The 18,542-nt window shown below is 36.6% G+C and overlaps 1 protein-coding gene across 1 annotated transcript; it reads left to right on the plus strand.

Annotated features, from left to right (window-relative positions):
• Positions 1–1,824: 1,824 nt before the first annotated feature.
• LOC139743591 (uncharacterized) lies at positions 1,825–17,040 on the plus strand. Its single transcript, XM_071654066.1, has 5 exons — positions 1,825–1,845; positions 11,447–11,686; positions 12,988–13,134; positions 13,748–13,858; positions 16,590–17,040. The coding sequence occupies exons 1-5, from the start codon at positions 1,825–1,827 to the stop codon at positions 16,833–16,835; spliced, it is 765 nt and encodes a 254-aa protein (XP_071510167.1). The 3' UTR covers positions 16,836–17,040.
• The last annotated feature ends 1,502 nt before the right edge of the window (positions 17,041–18,542 follow it).

Below are 18,542 nucleotides of genomic sequence, written 5' to 3' on the forward strand. Positions count from 1 at the left end.
AACTACGGGGGGGGGGGGGGGAGGGGGCATCCGCTGGTTTAAAAAAAAAAAACTTACCAAAATGGTATTTCAAGGGTTAGAAACTGCTTTTGAAATCGACATGAAAGGGTTATCAAGAAATAAGATATTTTTCTAAGATTTCTTTTAACCTAAATTAAAGATGTATATCAATTGAAACATTGTTCAAAAATCCCGGAGCCGACAAAAGATTGTGATTCAGCGTGATTCCTGGTTGGCATCCTGAATATAAGCAGGATTTGCGCAGTGTACTCAGAACATCCGAACGGCAAAATCAGTCGCTGCAATGTTGCGCAATGTGGTGTAGAATGTACACCATTGTACCTTACGCTTCATTATACAATGTATCAAAGCTAGATCTTTGATTTTGCAGTGTGGCTTTACATACTAGTCTACATTAATAAGTCTACATGTATGTGGCAAAACTCTCATTGAAAAACAAAAATAATGTATATTAATACTCATTATGCTCAGGAAACACTGCAAACCTCAGACATACTGTACTGCTTGAAAAGCGGTGTGCAACTTGTAAGATAACCAAGAAATTTTGGTGACAGGATAAAGCGGGAAGGAAAGCTTGGCTATATCTGTGTTCACAAATTGCCAAATGAAATGAAAATAAAGTGACAAAATTAAAGACTTAAATGGAACTATATTACACACAAATCACGGACTTATTGTTGTCATTTCAGTATTAGAATGGGTAAATACACTGTGCATGTATATGAGAGATTCACTTTTTACTGTCTTTTCCTCTTTTTTTTTGACATGACTGTGTCTTTGTCGAGCTGCACCACCTCTGTTTCCTTGTGCTAGAGTGGCAGTGATCCTATAGTATGTATTACACGTACATGACATAGGGAAACTGATTATAGTTTCTCGTATACATTGCAGTTTGATTATCCACTTTATTGCGGACAAATGATTTGACGATGGTAGATAATGACCAAATACTACAGAGCTAATCTTAACTAGTTCAATATCTTAAGGAAAAAGAGACATTTAGCCCTAGATAGAGTTAAGTAGGGCCTATTTGATACTGTTTTGCCTTGCTAACTAGAGCGATCTGTGCTCTTTGTATAGATATTCGAAATGTACTACAATACTATATATAGTAGCGTAGCAGGAGTATTCAAGATAAAATAATAATAATGATAGGAATAATGATAATAGGCCATATTAATAATGATAACAATAATAATAATAATAACAATAAATGATAACGATAATATGATGATAATAATGATAATAATAATGATAATAGTTATTATCATTATTATCATTATTAGTATTGTTAGTATTATTATTATTATTATTGTTATTATTACTATTATTGTTATCATTATTATTATTATAACAATAATAGTGAAACCAATAAGAATATGAATGGCAACGATAATAATGTTTCTTTTTAACCAGGGAAGCCTCTAAAGTGTTGACACCGTTCTACCCGAGGAACCTGTCTACCCTAGCTTTGCCAAAAACCATATACTTTTCGGTCGAGCAGAGAGGGTTACAAGGTGGGTAAAACATCCTGTCCAAAGACGGATCTTCAGTGAAATTTGTAATCATATTGAATGAAAGCCAGATTTGGGTGAGCACTCCATTGATTTGGTTCCAACCAATCAGAGCACGAGTATTTGAGTGAAATTTGAGTTTTTTTTTTTTTTTTAAGTCAAGTGAACTTGTAGTGTCGTTTCATCAGTCAACTGAACGGTGAGCAGAACTACAACCCAACTCCTTCAACTGTCAACCTTGCAACTTCTTCCACTGAAAGCCTTTCATCAACTATACGACTAATTCACCATGGAGAAATCAGGATCCCAGGTAAGCTTTCTAAACTGACTTTTAACACCCCCCCCCCCCCAGAAAAATGGATCTACAGGGTTATTCTTATCATTCTTCTCATGTTTTAAAGCATTGAAGTTACTTAACTTGTGCATCCCAATTGGATGCAGAATAGTTTGTCATGGTATACTAAGTAGATTACACTTTTTTTTTTTGCAATCGCATTGCAATCTTTCAAGGAATTTACGACTATCCTCCAATTTCAAACAGCAACAATAACCATTGTTCCTCGCAGCCGTCAACTGAAGACAAAATACATTGACAGATATACTATTGCAACAATAACAATGACCACATTATAACCGGGGGGCCAAAAGCTAAAAACAGAGGTCGAGTTGCACTCTCTCTACAAACTAAGTAGACCATGCTTATTTTCAAGTTTTTACTGTAACAAACAACATTCCACTGGTCTACCTCAAAAAAATTGTTGCGAAAGCCTCCAAATCCAAGATGGCGTCCAAGATGGCCGCCATATTTACTGAATTTGTTATTTAAATGATAGAATTCGATAGAAACATTAGATTTCAACAAATGTGATGTCATATGAAAGAGAATAAAATTTTCTACAAGTTGATATCATTTTAGTGGGTTATTGTGATAAGTGGATTGAGATTTTAAGGAAAAAACACTCATTTTTTGATATTTTTCTGAAAAAAGGAAAATCATGAAAATGCTTGATTCAGCATAAATCAAAGAAAGAATGAAGGATTATCTTGAAACGTTTCAAAAATTTTGTTTGACATATAATTAATATTTGGAAAAAATTAGGGGTCAGTGCCATTTTCGGTTCAGGAATTATAATGTCTCAAACTTGAAAACTCACTACGTAAAAATGGCCACTTTAGTTGTGACCAAGACCTTGTTGGTCATAAAAACGTCTGCGCGCGCCAAGACTACTACACGCACAACTGGCACTGGCGTTTGTAGCAGTGCCAGTGGTGCGTGTAGTAGTCTTGGCAAATGCAGACTTTTTCTTTGACAAACAAGGGTTTGTGCCTGCAAACTAACTTTTCATACCAAGTGGTAGCTCAGGTGATACTAATCGCTATTATTTCAAAGTAGATTGTTCTGAAGCAGATGAGATGAAGCCAAACAAAAAAATCAAATAGAGGTAGTAGCTTGAAACTTGGCACCAATCTTGTTGTAGATAGTTTAAGACAGAATTTAGATCAACCGCTCAAGAAAAAAAAATAAAGATGACAGCCATCAAAGTTGACATAGTGTATTGCGCCAAATTAAATGTATTATTTCGATTTTGATACAATTTTTTTCTGTTGCGCTATCTTAAACCGTCTTAGGTTTTTATGGACACATTTTTAAAACCAGTGATATTCTACTCTCCGAAAAAGAAAAAACAAATCGAGTGGAAGTTTTTACTTTTGATGTGAGGAGTGAATAACAGAAAACAGTGAATTTAGAGTGAAATTGGAGTGACTTTTGAGTGAAAATGTTCATTTTCACTCATTTTAGAGTGACCTTAGGCAGGGCCCCACACTAACTTTTATTTTTGGTGGCCTAAAGGCAAATATCCGACCTTTTTCGGTGGCCCGATCAGGCCACCACATTCTTCATTTCTGACATTCTGGTGGTCCGACGTGCGTTTTTGGTGGCCCTGGGCCACCGGACCACAGTTAGTGTCGAGCCCTGCCTTAGGGATCACTCGTCACTCTTCGAGTGATCCCGAGGTCACTCTAAAATGAATGAAAATGAACATTTTCACTCTCGAGTGATCCTTATATCTAATATGAGAAAGCATCTACCAATGGCATAAGTTCAGATCAATTGTGACACTATAACCCACATGAAATCAGCCTAAGAACAATGTAAGAAAAATCTGATAACAGTAAATACAGTTTCAGCATGCTTATTTGTAAATGTGAATATACAGCACGAATAATCAATTTGGACAATTTTATTCGAACAATATACTGAAAAGTAATTTCGCACAACACATTTAAGAGCAAAGTTGAGAAATTGCCGCCATGTCGGATTTTTTTTTTTTTTTTTTGGGGAGGGGGAGGGGTTCGAATCAGAAGGGCTTTCAAGGACATCTGCGGATCAGACATTATCACACATCTACCATAATCATTCACGTTTCTACAACAGCAGAGTAACATACAAGTAACAAAGCATATCTTTGATACAGAAGCATTTCTTTTTTATCAAAGATTGGGCCTTACCCAAACACTGGAATGAGCTCCACCCCCCCCCCAAAAAAAAAGACCCTCAATATGGTTTACACTAGTACAACATCGTTCGGATGTATAGAAACATGTAATAGACAGCAATATAAAAAGATTTAAAAAATATATATCAACTTATAATATCAAGTTACAGTGTATAAGTTGAGATTTAACTTTCACGCAACACACTAAAGGTATTGTTTACCATTGGGAGGGATATCACATTCGATTTATATGTGCAGGTTAGTTGTATCACAAAACATTCTACCATGTAAAAAAAATATGTGACCGTGCACCTCAAAACGAACATAAAGTCGCACACACTGATTTTGCATGAGGACTGAAAATAAGTGAAATGGGTCAACCTAGCCGAACTTGACTTTTTCATATTTTCTGAAAGAGCGGATCTTCTTTTACATTATGCTAAAATTTGGTATCATAAAACGGGTAGAAAAGTGTGTTTTTTAGCAGTTTATCTCGAACATTTTTGGCAGAATAGTGTAATTAGGTGTGTCTTTAGAATCCCTTTTTCATTTCTGAAAAACCTTGTCCACATTCTTTACTTTCAACTCTAATAACTTTTGAAAGGATAGTGCTACTGCTTTGAAAGTTGGCATTAATTATGGACAGAACGTGTTAATGAGGCATGCTTAATTTCAGTTTAATTTCATAATCCCTTCATTATTGTTACTCTGGTGGTTTACTTCCTGTTTTTTGTCCCATTCATCGCACAGCCAGCACGGTTTGGTAAAGATTAAGCGCTTAAATAGACACTGTACTTCAGAGCCTCTTTTCTCAGTTCACACTTTTCCTGAGTTTGTGCTTTCTTTCCAATATTAAGATAGGTTAGGAGAGTCCATTTGATTTGAGTTATACATCATTTTAAAGCTGAAAGTCTGCTCTTTCATAATGTGGTCTTAACTAAAAATTAATCCCTGGCGACTTTTTGTTTGTTTTGAGGTGCAGAGTCACATATAATAAAGCCTAAAACATACGGAGATAACACCATTTCTTTTCAAAAAACCATAACCATGATAACTGTTAACAATTTAGTATATAAACAAACATTCTTATCAGATCTATTTAGTATATGTAACAATATTTAGCATTGATTATACTGATTTAAGTTTGTATACATTAGTTGTTCTATCCCTAACTCACAGTTTAGAGCTAGTTTGAGGAATTAAGTAAAGCTGGGTTTTTGTTTTACGTGCACTAATGGTAAATAATGCCTTGAACGACAACCTTGATTAATTACCGCCATCTTGAATTTTGTGTGGATACTATTTTTATCGCTAAATATTACACATTGGCAAAATTTGTGCCAAATTCCAAGCTCCAATCTCTTTTTGGAAAATACTTTCTGTTCAATCTTATCTGCCTCAGAACAATCTACTATGATGAAATGCTACAGTAATAGCGACCACCGTCACCTACCACTTGGCATGAAAAGTTAGTTTGCAGGTACTTGCAAGTCACTAGATCATAACAATATTACATGTGACCATGTAAACACATTGTATGCAAAATTTATAATGCATAAATATAATTTTTTTTCAAGTTTTAGATGTTAACTTGTCAACATGACTTTGAAATATGAATATGAATTATGTCTCAATCTCAGTAAATCTCAATCTCAATCGCAGGTTTCAAAACAATTCTTCAGTTCTTCTTTGATAAATATTAAATCATGCATTTTTACATTTCTTCCTTTTTTCAAAACAATATAAAATATGTATTCCCTCCCCCCCCCAAAAAAAAGAGAGAAGCAAACAACCCCCCCCCCCCCCCAGTTTATCACAATACACAGCTAAAGTGGTATCCACTTTTAGGAAGTTTTGCTCTCCTTCATAATGACATCAAATTTGTTGCAATCCAATGTCTCTATCAAATTTTATGTTTGAAATGTTAAACTCAACAAAAATGGCGGCCCTTTTGGACCGCTTCTGTACTTTGGAGGTTTTTGCAACAAATCTACTGAGGTGTACTTACGGAACATTGCTTAGTATACTTAATATCATGTATGGTCTTGTTTATAGAGAGAGTGGAACTCGAAAAGTAAGCACGATCTTAGATTTGACCCTCTGTGACGTCTTTGGGAACAGATGCTTGCAAATATATATTATGTAAAATTGGATATTAGTGGAGCGGCATAGCTTGAAAAATTAGAGGAATTGTGCATTTTATGATAAAAGCACCAAATTTCGCACACATGTTGACATTTACATTTGAAAAAAATTCAGATATTGGGCCATCGTAAATAGCGCCCTCAACGGCCATGGCAGCCATTTTTCAAAATGGCCGCCATAAATGCCATTTTTCGCAAAAAAAATATAAATTTCAGAAGGGAAAATCAGTAAGATTTTGCAAACGAGTGGGAAATAACATTCAAAATAAATTCATATATTGGGCTATCGTAAATAGCGCCCTCAACGGCCACGGCAGCCATTTTTTAAAATGACCGCCATAAATGCCATTTTTCGCAAAAAATTATAAATTTCAGAAAGGAAAATCAATAAGATTTTGTAAATGTGTCGGAAATAGCATTCAAAATAAATTGAGATATTAGGCCATCGCAAATTGCGCCCTCAACGGCCATGGCAGCCATTTTTCAAAATGGCCACCATAAATGCTAGTTTTCGTACAATTTTACAAATTTCAGAAGGGAAAAATCAATAAGATTTTGCAAACGATTGGCAAATAGCATTCAAAATAAATTCAGATATTGGGCCATCGTAAATAGCGCCCTCAACGGCCATGGCAGCTATTTTTTTTAAATGGTCGCCGTAAATGCCATTTTTCACAAAAAAAGAATTACAAATTTCGGACAGGAAAATCAATAAGATTTTTCAAACGAGTGGGAAATAAAATTTAAAGTAAATTTAGATATTGGGCCATCGCAAATTGCGCCCTCAACGGCCATGGCAGCTATTTTTCAAAATGACCGCCGTGAATGCAAGTTTTCGTAAAATTTACAAATTTCAGGATTTAAAATCTATAAGATTTTGCAAACGAGTGGGATATAACAATTTGAATAAATTTAGATATAGCGCCATCACAAATTGCGCCCCTATTGGTCATGGCAGCCATTTTTTTTTCCAAGTGGTCGCCATGAATGCCATTTTTCACAAAAAATTAAAATTTCAGAAAGGAAAATCAATAAGACTTTGCAAACGAGTGGGAAATAAGATTCAAGAAAAATTTAGATGTTGGACCATCGCAAAATTTTGCCCTGAACGCCAATGGCGGCCATATTCAAAATTGGCTGCCATAAATACATGGTTTGGCTATAATACACTCTTCTTTTTTTTGTGTGTGTCTTAAAAATTTGCTTACCTTCAAAGGAGAAGGCAGTAGAATACTCACAGACACATTATATAATCTGAAATATGGTGTTGAATAAATCATTTGAGGAACAACTGAAATAAGGCAAATGCTTTGCGATTATATATCACCAATGATGAATGCATATTTTAGGTGGCAAACATGAAAAATTTCCGAAAAAGAGTAATATGAATATCGAGGGATAATGGCGCCATGTAGTTACTTTGACAGTAACACCATATCATTGAATATATGGGACTATATTACGTGTATCTATTCTAAAATGTAACTTTCTAAATATACGAAAAAATGGTTTTTCAATTTACGAAAAAGAATAATTTACTTGCTATGCTTCCATAAAAACACATACCTTTTATATTCATACTGTTAGCCGTCACACGCACGCGAAATACTGCAATAAGAACTTATCTGAAAACATGAATTTAGAACTAACCTATCCGTGAAACCTTTTTTTTTAAATTTGGATTTCTTTGAACACCAGATTGCATTAGATATAATGGCTGTTTAGCAGTATTCTATTGCTTTCTCCTTCTGGAATATGCAAATAAAAAAAAAAAGAAGTGTGTGGAAGCCATTTTGACAAAGAGCTACCATAGCCATTGGGGACGATGTTTAAATGGTGGCTCAATATCTTCATTTCAAATCCAAATTCAAATTCAAATTCAAGCTTGATTTATTTGAATGTCTTTTGCCAATTTGCACAGGAAATGTTTTTGTCTTCTTCTGGCATTATCATATTTTCAAGAAATAAATAGCATCTATAGTGGCCATTTGGAAAATGACTGCCACCATGGTCGTTAATGGTGCCATTTGTAATGACTTCATATATTATTTTCTTTTGAATATGATTTTCAACTAATGTACAAATTTCATTGATTTTCTCTCTGAAATTAGCAAATCTTTCTATAAAAAAGCAGACATCCATGGCGGTCAGCATGGCCCTTGAGGGCGCCTTACAAGAAGACCGTATACTTAGATTTATTCTTGAGCATAATTTTTAACTTGTTTGCAAAATCTTATTGACTTTTCCTTCTGACATCAGCATTTTTTTGCAAAAAAAGGGGGGACATCCATGGCAGCTTTTTTGAAACTTGGCTGCTATGGCTGTTGAGGGTGCACTTTTGGATGGCCTATTATCAAATTCAGTTTGAAAGTAATTTTCCACCTTTTTGGAAATTCTGATTGACGTCTGCAACACTTTACGAAAAATTACATTCATGGTGGCCATTTTGAAAAATGGCCGGAATGGCCATTGAGGGGGCAATGTGCAATGGCTCAATAAGTTTACTTTTGAATGTAATTTCCCCCCTGTTTGCAAAATCTCGTTGGCTTTCCTCCTGCATTTTAGTAAATATAGAATTTATGACGGCCATTTTGAAAAATGGTTGCCACGACCATTGAGAGTGCAATTTCCGATGGCCCAATATCGAGATTGATTTTAAATGTCATTTCCCATGTATAAGCAAAATTTCATTGACTTCTCCTTTTGAAATTAGTATTTCTTTTCAATGAAAAAGTGGCACTTATATTGTATGGTGCAAATTAAAAAACAATGGCTGCCATAGCTTTTGAGAGCATAATTTCAATAGCCCAATATCTGGATTTATTTTTTTTATGTAATTTCCCGCTGTTTGCAACAACAAAAAAAAAGAAAATAGGAAAAAAATGGCTTTCCCTTCTGAGATTTGCATTTTTTTTTAAAAATTACATTTATGGCGGCCATTTTGAAAAAAATGGCTACCATGGCCGTTGAGGGCGCAATTTCCGATGGCCCAATATCTAGATTTATTTTGAATGTGTAATTAACATTTATGGGCAAAATCTTATTAACTTTTCCCTTCTGAAATTTGCAATATCATCGAAGAAGTGGCACATTAGACAGCCATTTTGAAAAATGGCTGTCATGGACGTTGAGGGCGCAATTAACAATGGCAAAATATTTGAATTCATTTTGAATGTAATTTCCCACTTGTTTGCAAAATTTTACTGGCTTTTTCTTTTGAAGTTAGCAAATATTTTGAAAAAATGACATTTATGGCGGCCATTTTGAAAAATGGCTGCCATGGCCGTTGAGGGCGCTATTTCCGATGGCCCGATATCTAGATTTATTTTAAATGTAATTTGCCATTTGTAACCAAAATCTTATTGACTTTTCTCCCCTAAGATTAGCAAATTTTACGCAAACATGGCATTTATGGCAGCCATTTTGAAATATGGCTGCCATGGACGTTGAGGGCGCTATTTACGATGGCCCAATATCTGGATTTATTTTGAAAGTAATTTCCCACTTGTTTGCAAAATCTTATTGCCTTTCCCTTTTGAAGTTAGCAAATGTTTTGAAAAAATTACATTTATGGTGGCCATTTTGAAAAATGGATGCCATGGCCGTTGAGGGCGCTATTTCCCGATGGCCCGATATCTAGACTTATTTTGAATGTAAGTTCCCATTTGTAACCAAAATCTTATTGACTTTTCTCCCCTAAAATTAGCAAATTTTATGAAAACTTGGCATTTATGGCAGCCATTTTGAAATATGGCTGCCATGGACGTTGAGGGCGCTATTTACGATGGCCCAATATCTAAATTTAATCTGAACGTGATTGTCAACCTGTGTACGAAATTTGGTGCTTTTATCACAAAATGCACAATTGTTCGGCTATGCCGCTCCACTATATCAAGTTTGAGACATTATAACTCCTGAACCAAATACAATACTGACCCCTAATTGTCTCCAAATATTGATTATATTATGGGAAAGATGTCAATTTCTGCATGGTTTTCATAAACATTTTTAATTTTATTTTTTTATAACTTTTTAGAGAAATATTCATCGTGCATTCTGAAAAATGTCTCCATAAAAACCTAAGATGGTTTGAAATACCATTAAGATGTTCAGAATATATAAAAACCATATAAATAGACAGCAAAACAGACAAAATTGTATCAAAATCAAAATGATACATTTTGCTTTGGCGCAATACACTATGTCAGCTTTGATGGCCTGCAATCTTGAATTTTTTGAGTGATTGATCCAAATTTTGTTTTAAACTTTCTATAGCAAGGTTGGTGTTTCAAGCTTCTACCTCTATTTGAAAGATATTTTTACTTCATCTCATCTGCTTCAGAACAATCTACTTTGAAATGATAGCAATCAGCGTCACCTGAGCTACCACTTGGTATGAAAAGTTAGTTTGCAGGCACAAACCCTTGTTTGTCAAAGAAAAAGTCTGCGTTTGCCAAGACTACTACACGCACCACTGGCACTGCTACAAGCGCCAGTGCCAGTGGTCCGTGTAGTAGTCTTGGTGCGCGCAGGCTTTTTTCACGACCAACAAGGTCTTGTCACAACTAAAGTGGCCATTTTTACATAGTGAGTTTTCAAGTTTGAGACATTATTACTCCTGAACCAAAAATGGTACTGACCCTTGATTTTCTCCAAATATTAATTATATGTCAAACAAAATTTTTGAAACGTTTCAAGATAATCCTTCATTCTTTCTTTGATTTATGCTGAATCAAGCAATTTCATGATTTTCCTTTTTTCAGAAAAATATCAAAAAATGAGTGTTTTTTTCTTAAAATGTCAATCCAGTTATCACAATAACCCACAAAAATGGTATCAACTTGTAGAAAATTTTATTTTCTTTCATATGACATCACATTTGTTGAAGTCTGATGTTTCAATCAAATTCTATCTTGCAAATAACAAATTCAGTAAATATGGCGGCCATCTTGGACGCCATCTTGGATTTGGAGGCTTTCGCAACAAATTTTTTGAGGTAGACCAGTGGAATGTTGTTTGTTACAATAAAAACTTGAAAATAAGCATGGTCTACTTAGTTTGTAGAGAGAGTGCAACTCACTTGTTGAGTAAGCGACTTTTTGGGGTTTGGCCCTCCGGTTATTACGACAAGATTGACATTGATAATTATTCTAAATTCTTCTCAGGTGTTTGCGCTTTCAGTGCGCGCATAGTTCATTCTTGTTCATCAGTTTTCACACTCCAAAAACCCGAAACTTTATACAACGCCCTCTTTTCTTGCCTACCTTAGTACGACAATCCCTCGTCTCTGCCAGCGTACGCCAAGATGGAGGAAGACACGGCGCCAGCCAGAGGCTCGCGTTTCGCCTTTTGGAGGATCCCCTGTACCGCTGTACTCATCACAGCTCTTCTTGTAGCCGGTGCCATCACAATCACTGTAGTAGTTCACAAGGGGAGTGCTCACTGTGAGCAACCACCCAACGGTGGTCGCCCGGACAGAACACGCGATCAGATCCTTGATCATAATGCAGTGAGTACATCGTTTGCATACATAGATACTATAATGATTATCTATGTATAGATTCATATGTCAAGTATTAAAAATGTTCTTGAAACCTCTGCTCCTATGCATACTATTCATAAATAGATGTTAGCCTTTCTATGAACATAGCAACTCTACTGCCCTGCTTAAAAGGAAACATTAATGACTACTTAATAATGTAATCACTTACATCATTAAGATTTTATTTCTTTGTGCTGTTGTTTATAAGATCTTCTTTTTAAGTTTTGTACGTAGGAGTGGTTTACCCGCAGAATAGACATAGGCAGATGGACAGACAGATAGATAGATAGATAGATAGATCAAAAAATAGATTAATGACCAGCTCATTTACCACAAATTACAAACACTTTAAAGAAAAGATTATATTTTTCCCGCTTGAAGCTGTGATAGTATTTTTTTTATTACGTCTCCAAGAATATCGTAGTATCCAATTAACTTTTGAATTATGCATTTCATTTCACTAATTCGTTAAGGTCTTCATAGATTAGGACATTCTTATTTGCAAATTATCATATTACATGAATCGCATGAAAGTTAAAAATGTAAATTACGATATTTAAAACGAGCTTTGACGGAGACTTAAAAGCTAAAAAAAAAAATAGGCTTAAGCTCTGTTAGACTGTAACGCTTATTTTTTCTTTAGCATAAATAATGTCTGCCTTGAAATTAACCCTAAAATTAATCAATAAACTATAATTATCCTTATCTGATAGTTCCATTTGAAGAGTTTGTTCGCAAAAACCGATAAGTCCATATTTGCCAAATGGAGATATTTGTGATTAAAGGTCAAGAAAAATAAAGAGAATGATAAGAAAATTTTTGCTTCTTTCGACCATAACTTCAAAAATGTACCGTCTATGTAGTGACCAATCTATCATTTAAAAGGTATTATTTTGTACTTTATGACAGAGACCGTACTTCAAAATCTTCAAAAATGGACTTACCGGTTTTTGCGAACAAACTCTTCATTTGTTTATTTCCATGTTGACGTGACTGACAGGATTGTAATAGAGAACATTGTTACAGATTTCTCTAGGTGATTTCTACTGAACGTTTTTATTCGTGCTTCTGAGTCCTCTATACATGGAGCACGTACTGCATCTGCTCCTGCGTTTCACATTAGACTGCCTTTGAAAAGTGTCAATATGCCCTGAATCTTCTAACATCTTGACCGAACATGAGCTGCAACACCATGATACAGTAATGTATACAAGTAACCGACTAGTTCACAGAGTCAAGGCCGTGCTTTCTGATCACTTGATTTGCAGGCTAGGAACCTAGAGCTGAGGGGCGGAAACGGAGAGTCTGCCTCAGAAACCATGAGCTACAACAGCGCCCTCAACACTGTTCTCATCAACGCTCCTGGTAACTTCAGCGGCAGCTCGCCAGCCACGATCGCCATCGACTTCGATCGGGTGAGTTTGATTTTGTGCTGCTTCCATTCTGTTTTCATATGATTTTTCCATGACACACAACAATTACATGATATTGAACATGCAATTAATGTGTGATATGAATAAGTTGAAAATATCCAATTCGTTAAATTGTATTTCTGCACTGACACTCCTAGCATAATCGTATCATAAACATGAAAGGAATTTGCTAGTGCAGCGAACCCTCCCCCCCCCAAAAAAAACACGATTATTTAGAACTTGAAATTCAGAGAAAGAACTTATGGAACCTTTTTGTTCGTGTGTAGGTGGGGTGGGGGGTGGGGCACTGTGGGCAGGCACTGTGGGCAGGGGTCAAAGGTCCAATACTGCCCCTCCTCCCCCTCCCCTTTGCTTGTACGTGAAGAATCTTGGGATTATATAGAGGTTGGATTGTCAAAATGAATAGAGATAATATGTGTAAAGCGAAATACTTTCATGACGATATTAAACGAAATAAAATACAGTTCAGTGTGGTTATGTCTGTTACACTTCATTCACCTTTCTTTCTTTTTTTCTGTCGTATTCTTTATGCCAATCAGTTCTCATATCCTCCTTTATTAATATGTATTGTTTTGATATAATATTCTTTCCGCAGAATGTGGTGTTTATCAATGTCCACGATCAGAACTCGTGCGTGGGTTTCGCCCTGGGAGACGAAATGGCGGAGGACACGAAAAACCTCATCAGGAGCAGAGATCACAATCAGGTATGCAAATGCCTGCAATTGTGTGTGTGTGCGTGTGTGTGTGTGTGTGTGTGTGTGTGTGATGGTGCGTGTGTGTGCGTGTGGGTGCGTGTCCAGATCAGATTAGTTCAACAATGTCTACGTTTCTTTTTCAATACAATAAATAACAAAATTCGACAATACATTATGTCATTAATTATTATGAATATCAACCAGTGCCAACGCATATAAACTACATATTGTTGGGTACAATCGTATTAATCGTACAATCGTATTAATCATCACAATTTTTGCACAGCTGCATACAGCGCCAACTCTATGAAACACATTCTCTACCATCCCCTGTTCCATTTCCCTTGTTCAGCGTGTAGGCATTTTCTCATTCTCTCTTTTTCCTTCTTTCCTTCCATTCTTTTCATCTATTCTGGCAAGTTGTGTCATGTTGTTGTGTTTCTTCTGTTTTGTCCCGTCCTGTCGTATATCATATTTGTCACAAGTGTTTGTAAATAAGTAATTCATAAGTTTTATGAGTGGTTCGCAATATCCAAGCTTTGCTTTTTAGGGGACCTTTCTATTCATTTTTTTTTTTTAAACTGAAGCATGGCTTTGTATTATGTCCTTTTTTGCCAGTTTGCGCTCTTATGTTTATCGATATCATGATTGCAAAGGGAAATGTTTTTGTTTATGATGCAATACCTGATTTATCTTGTGTTATGTTTTGTTGGAAAAAGAAGAATGAAAATAAATGAATTTAATTTAATTTGATTAAAAACAAACAAACGAACAAAGACACAAAACGTGTTGGGAGAAAAAATATTGAACAACGTCAAAGTGAAGGTAAACTGTACACAATGAGGTGTTCCTTCGAATTGGTTTAAAGAATGTATTATGTACAATATTGTATGAAATTGGAAATGCAGGGGAAACCTCCGTAAGTAGAGCTTATACTTAGGAAAATAGCCCAAGATAAATTTATGACGTAAAATAAGACTATCTTGAGGTATATCTCTATGTCACCATGCACATAGTCAAGAGTAAAATAGCAGTGCAGAGGGTACACAGTGATATGAGTATGTGTGGTGCTGTGATGTTGATCTGTAAAAGTGTGTTCAGTGGTACACGACAATTATGTTGATATGATGTGTAAAACAAATTATAATATCATCACCTCAAAGTAGTTATTCAGATCAGATAAGAACAATAATATTATGGCAAAAATGCATCTAATTATCTGGAGAGTATTGCGATGTAAGGATAATTATTATTCTTAAAATCGATCTTGCGTGTGTGTATGTAAAGGCCGTGTCACACCTTTCCGGGCAAGCCTTGCGTGCGACTTGCAAAGAACAATTTTTACTACCCGGACGTCCCCGGAATGAGCTGCACATGACAGTACCTAGCACGTATATCACCCGTAGTCACCCGGAGGTGTGCACGCAAATCTTTTTACCCGCAACCACGTTGAGACCCTGTCACACCTTTCAGGGCAAGCTACGCAAGCTTGTTGCGTGTAGGGATTTTCCAGCATACCGGCAATTTCTGAGGGCGAACAAGGATTTGGGCGAGTCAGTACATATGTCTCATTTGCTGGACGCGTTCTACTTAAATTCTACTTGCGGGTATACTGTGTGACCATTGTACCAGTCACGTGGGGGCTGACAACTCAGTGAAGGAATTCCTCGGAAGTAATGGCAAAGTCCCACGGAATGTCATTGTCTTGGCTGCATACGGGGACTGCGAATACCTTCGTCGGAGTTGCCTGCAAAGTGCTGCCGCTAAGGGCCTCCTACTGGCGTTCTGCGTGGACCTCTCCGAGCATCCCCGCGGCTCACCCGGAAAAAGTTTTGGTCATGCTCAAAACTTGGCTGCTGTTAAATCGGACTTGCGTGCGCACCTCCGGGCAACTAAAAGCGAGATACGCGCTAGGTATACTGTCAGAGAGCTCCGGGTAGTAAATTCGTTTCCCCGCAAGTCAACCCGCAAAACTTCCCCAGATACGGTATGACAAGGCCTTGAGCATGCTCAAAACTTGTTCCGAGTGAGTCGTGGGGGTTCGCTCGCAGAGGTACACGCAGAACACCAGTAGGAGACCCTTACCGCCAGCACCTTGCAGGTAACTCCAACGAAAGTACTTCTCAGTACCCATAAGTCACTCGTAACAGAAAACGGATCGGTTTCAAAGCTCTCACGCAGGTCACACGGAATGCACGCAAGTAGAAGCTAAGTAGCAGGCGTCTAGTAGGTAAGAAACAAGTGCGAAAATTGCAAACATTCTTGTTCGCCCGCGGAAAATCTTCTACGTGCTGGAAACTACCTCCTCGCCACAAGCCCGCGTGGCTTGCCCGGAAAGCTGTGACACGGCCTTAAACTCATATGAGGGCGGGACGTATGTGATTACGGGAAATGGAGGTTGTCGTGGGGATGTTCTTGTACGCCACGCTGTTTACGTCTATCGCCATTGGCTTTAGAACCATTTATTATTAGCTTGTAGACAGTTTAAAAAGGAAATCTAATTGGACCTTACTGTTTGATGTCTAGGATAATCTCAAATGTATTTCATGTGTATTTTTGTGTGGTTAGCCCCCAAAACATGCTGTAGATGTTTCACAAATTTTCACACTTACTCATTCCGCATGTTGTGTAATTCTAATTTTATTTTGCTGTATGGTTGATTTCCTTGAGCTGAATCGATTGCCCAGGGAAGTTTAAATAACATTCTTCCTCATTTTCGTTGACCATTTTATTTTTTCAGGTCATCGACTTGGTCTCGGACAAGGCAGGAACCGGAAACTACCGAGTTGCTGGAACGATCCCTGACGGTTACCTCCAGACCGCCAACGGACCTGTCATCCGCGGGATGTGCAGCGGTCGATCCTCTCTGTGGTTGGAGGTGGAAACGGATGAAGAGATGTCCGGGAGGCAGGAGAGAGGAAGATTCTGTGCTTACGTTTGCGCGTATGTGAATGGTTTCAGAGTGTGCTATCGGAGGTGCTGGTAGAGCACCTTCAGTTGAGACATTTCTCTTCGATAGTAATCCCTGAGCTAAGAATTGTACATGTATTTTGTTTTTTAATCTAAGCTAAATGATAGATGATATTTTCCTTTTTTTTCATATCGAAAAGGAAAATTAACGTAGATTTGTTTGTAAGAAAGTCCTTGAAATCAAAGGCTTGAAGCGTTCCTCAAGTGCGTTTCGTAAGTTCCCAAGATATTTATAGGGTAAAGCCAAATAACATTTCGAGTTTGTTCAGTAGCATGTGCGACAGAATCATTTCATTTGAAGCCATACTCATCAACACGATTTACCGACACTGTTTAACATTTCAACCGAATTCTTTACTACATAATCAACTAGTTACTAACAGGCTAGTTAGTGCAAATGAGCTTAACTCGATATACTCCTGTCCTTTGCTGAAATTAACCAAATATCGGGTAATTTGTGACACTGATTACTACCCCTCCCCCCCCCAAAAAAAAAGAAGTGTCTCGAATAAATGTACAATGGTTAGTATCTAAAGCGCCGCAATCGTGTCGTATATTAGCCGTCATACTTATCCGTGATATAGGCACATGAAAAGCATTGTCGGTATTGGAGAACAAACCCGTTATCCCCTTATCTTATCTATATAGGGCCTTGGTATTAAATGAATTCTAAATGAAACCACACACAGCAAAAAATAGGCCTCTTAGTACTTTGCATCAATTTCATAAGATTTGAATCCTCAGAAAGGGTTTGCAATTTGCAATAATGGCACTGCTATTGAATTGTAGCTTTTCAGGCATTATACCTTCGTGACATACATTGTATACAAAGAATGTTTTCCCTCTCTACCCTACTAGCTTATATAAAGGTTTTGGTAAAAAAGAAAATATAGAAAATGAAGATATCCGAAATAATACACGCATATACATATCCATAGCAGCATTTGGTTGTCTAAGATACTTTTGCTACATTCTGTTTAGCTAAATGATATACGTAGATAGGTTTCCTGGGCTGCCACGTGTTCATACATTCGCTAAAAGTGTCAGTCCTTCTTTTTCATAATGTCTTCAGGTAATTTCTTGCAAATTTTGGTAATACAATATATTTTGGTAATGGAATCAATGTACACATTTATTTTTTTTCTCCATTGAATCATTGTAATCTATATAGTGATGTTTTTTTAAAGTATGAGTGAAATAAATTCTGATTCATGTGTGAAATTATGTTGAAGAAAAAATAAATCAAAACAAAACAAAACAAATATATGGCGATTTTGAAGTTTGCAGTACATCATGTGAGTAGTCCTGAAATAAACTGTCACGTAGAGAAAAGAGATGGGAAATGTGAAAAGTCAAGTGTAAAGGAGGGAGAGTAGAGACTTCTTGTGTTGTGAATCGGTGTGATATGAAGGTGGAAGGCCATATGAATGTCCTGGTATGACTTGCAATTGGTAGTTGGGGGAAATCACTGAGTAGGGTCTCTGATATGAACCATTTGATTAATTCTTTTATTATCACGTGCAATTATGAGAGGACAGGGGAACGTATGGAGAGCCCTGATAGGAACTGTTAGGTTATTCCTTTCTGCAGTGTAAAGTGACAAGACTCAAATAGGACCGTAGTTCAATAACAAAATGCACCAACAAATATTCGTCCTATTTTTTTTTTTATTCTAAAGGTTGCTATCTAATTGCCACATTAGTTTCAAACATATTTCGTCACC

This window comes from Diadema antillarum, unplaced genomic scaffold, assembly GCF_040938485.1.
Source record: "Diadema antillarum isolate AM-2024a unplaced genomic scaffold, OU_Dant_1.0 seq00001098_RagTag, whole genome shotgun sequence".
Taxonomy (NCBI): Eukaryota; Metazoa; Echinodermata; class Echinoidea; order Diadematoida; family Diadematidae; genus Diadema; species Diadema antillarum.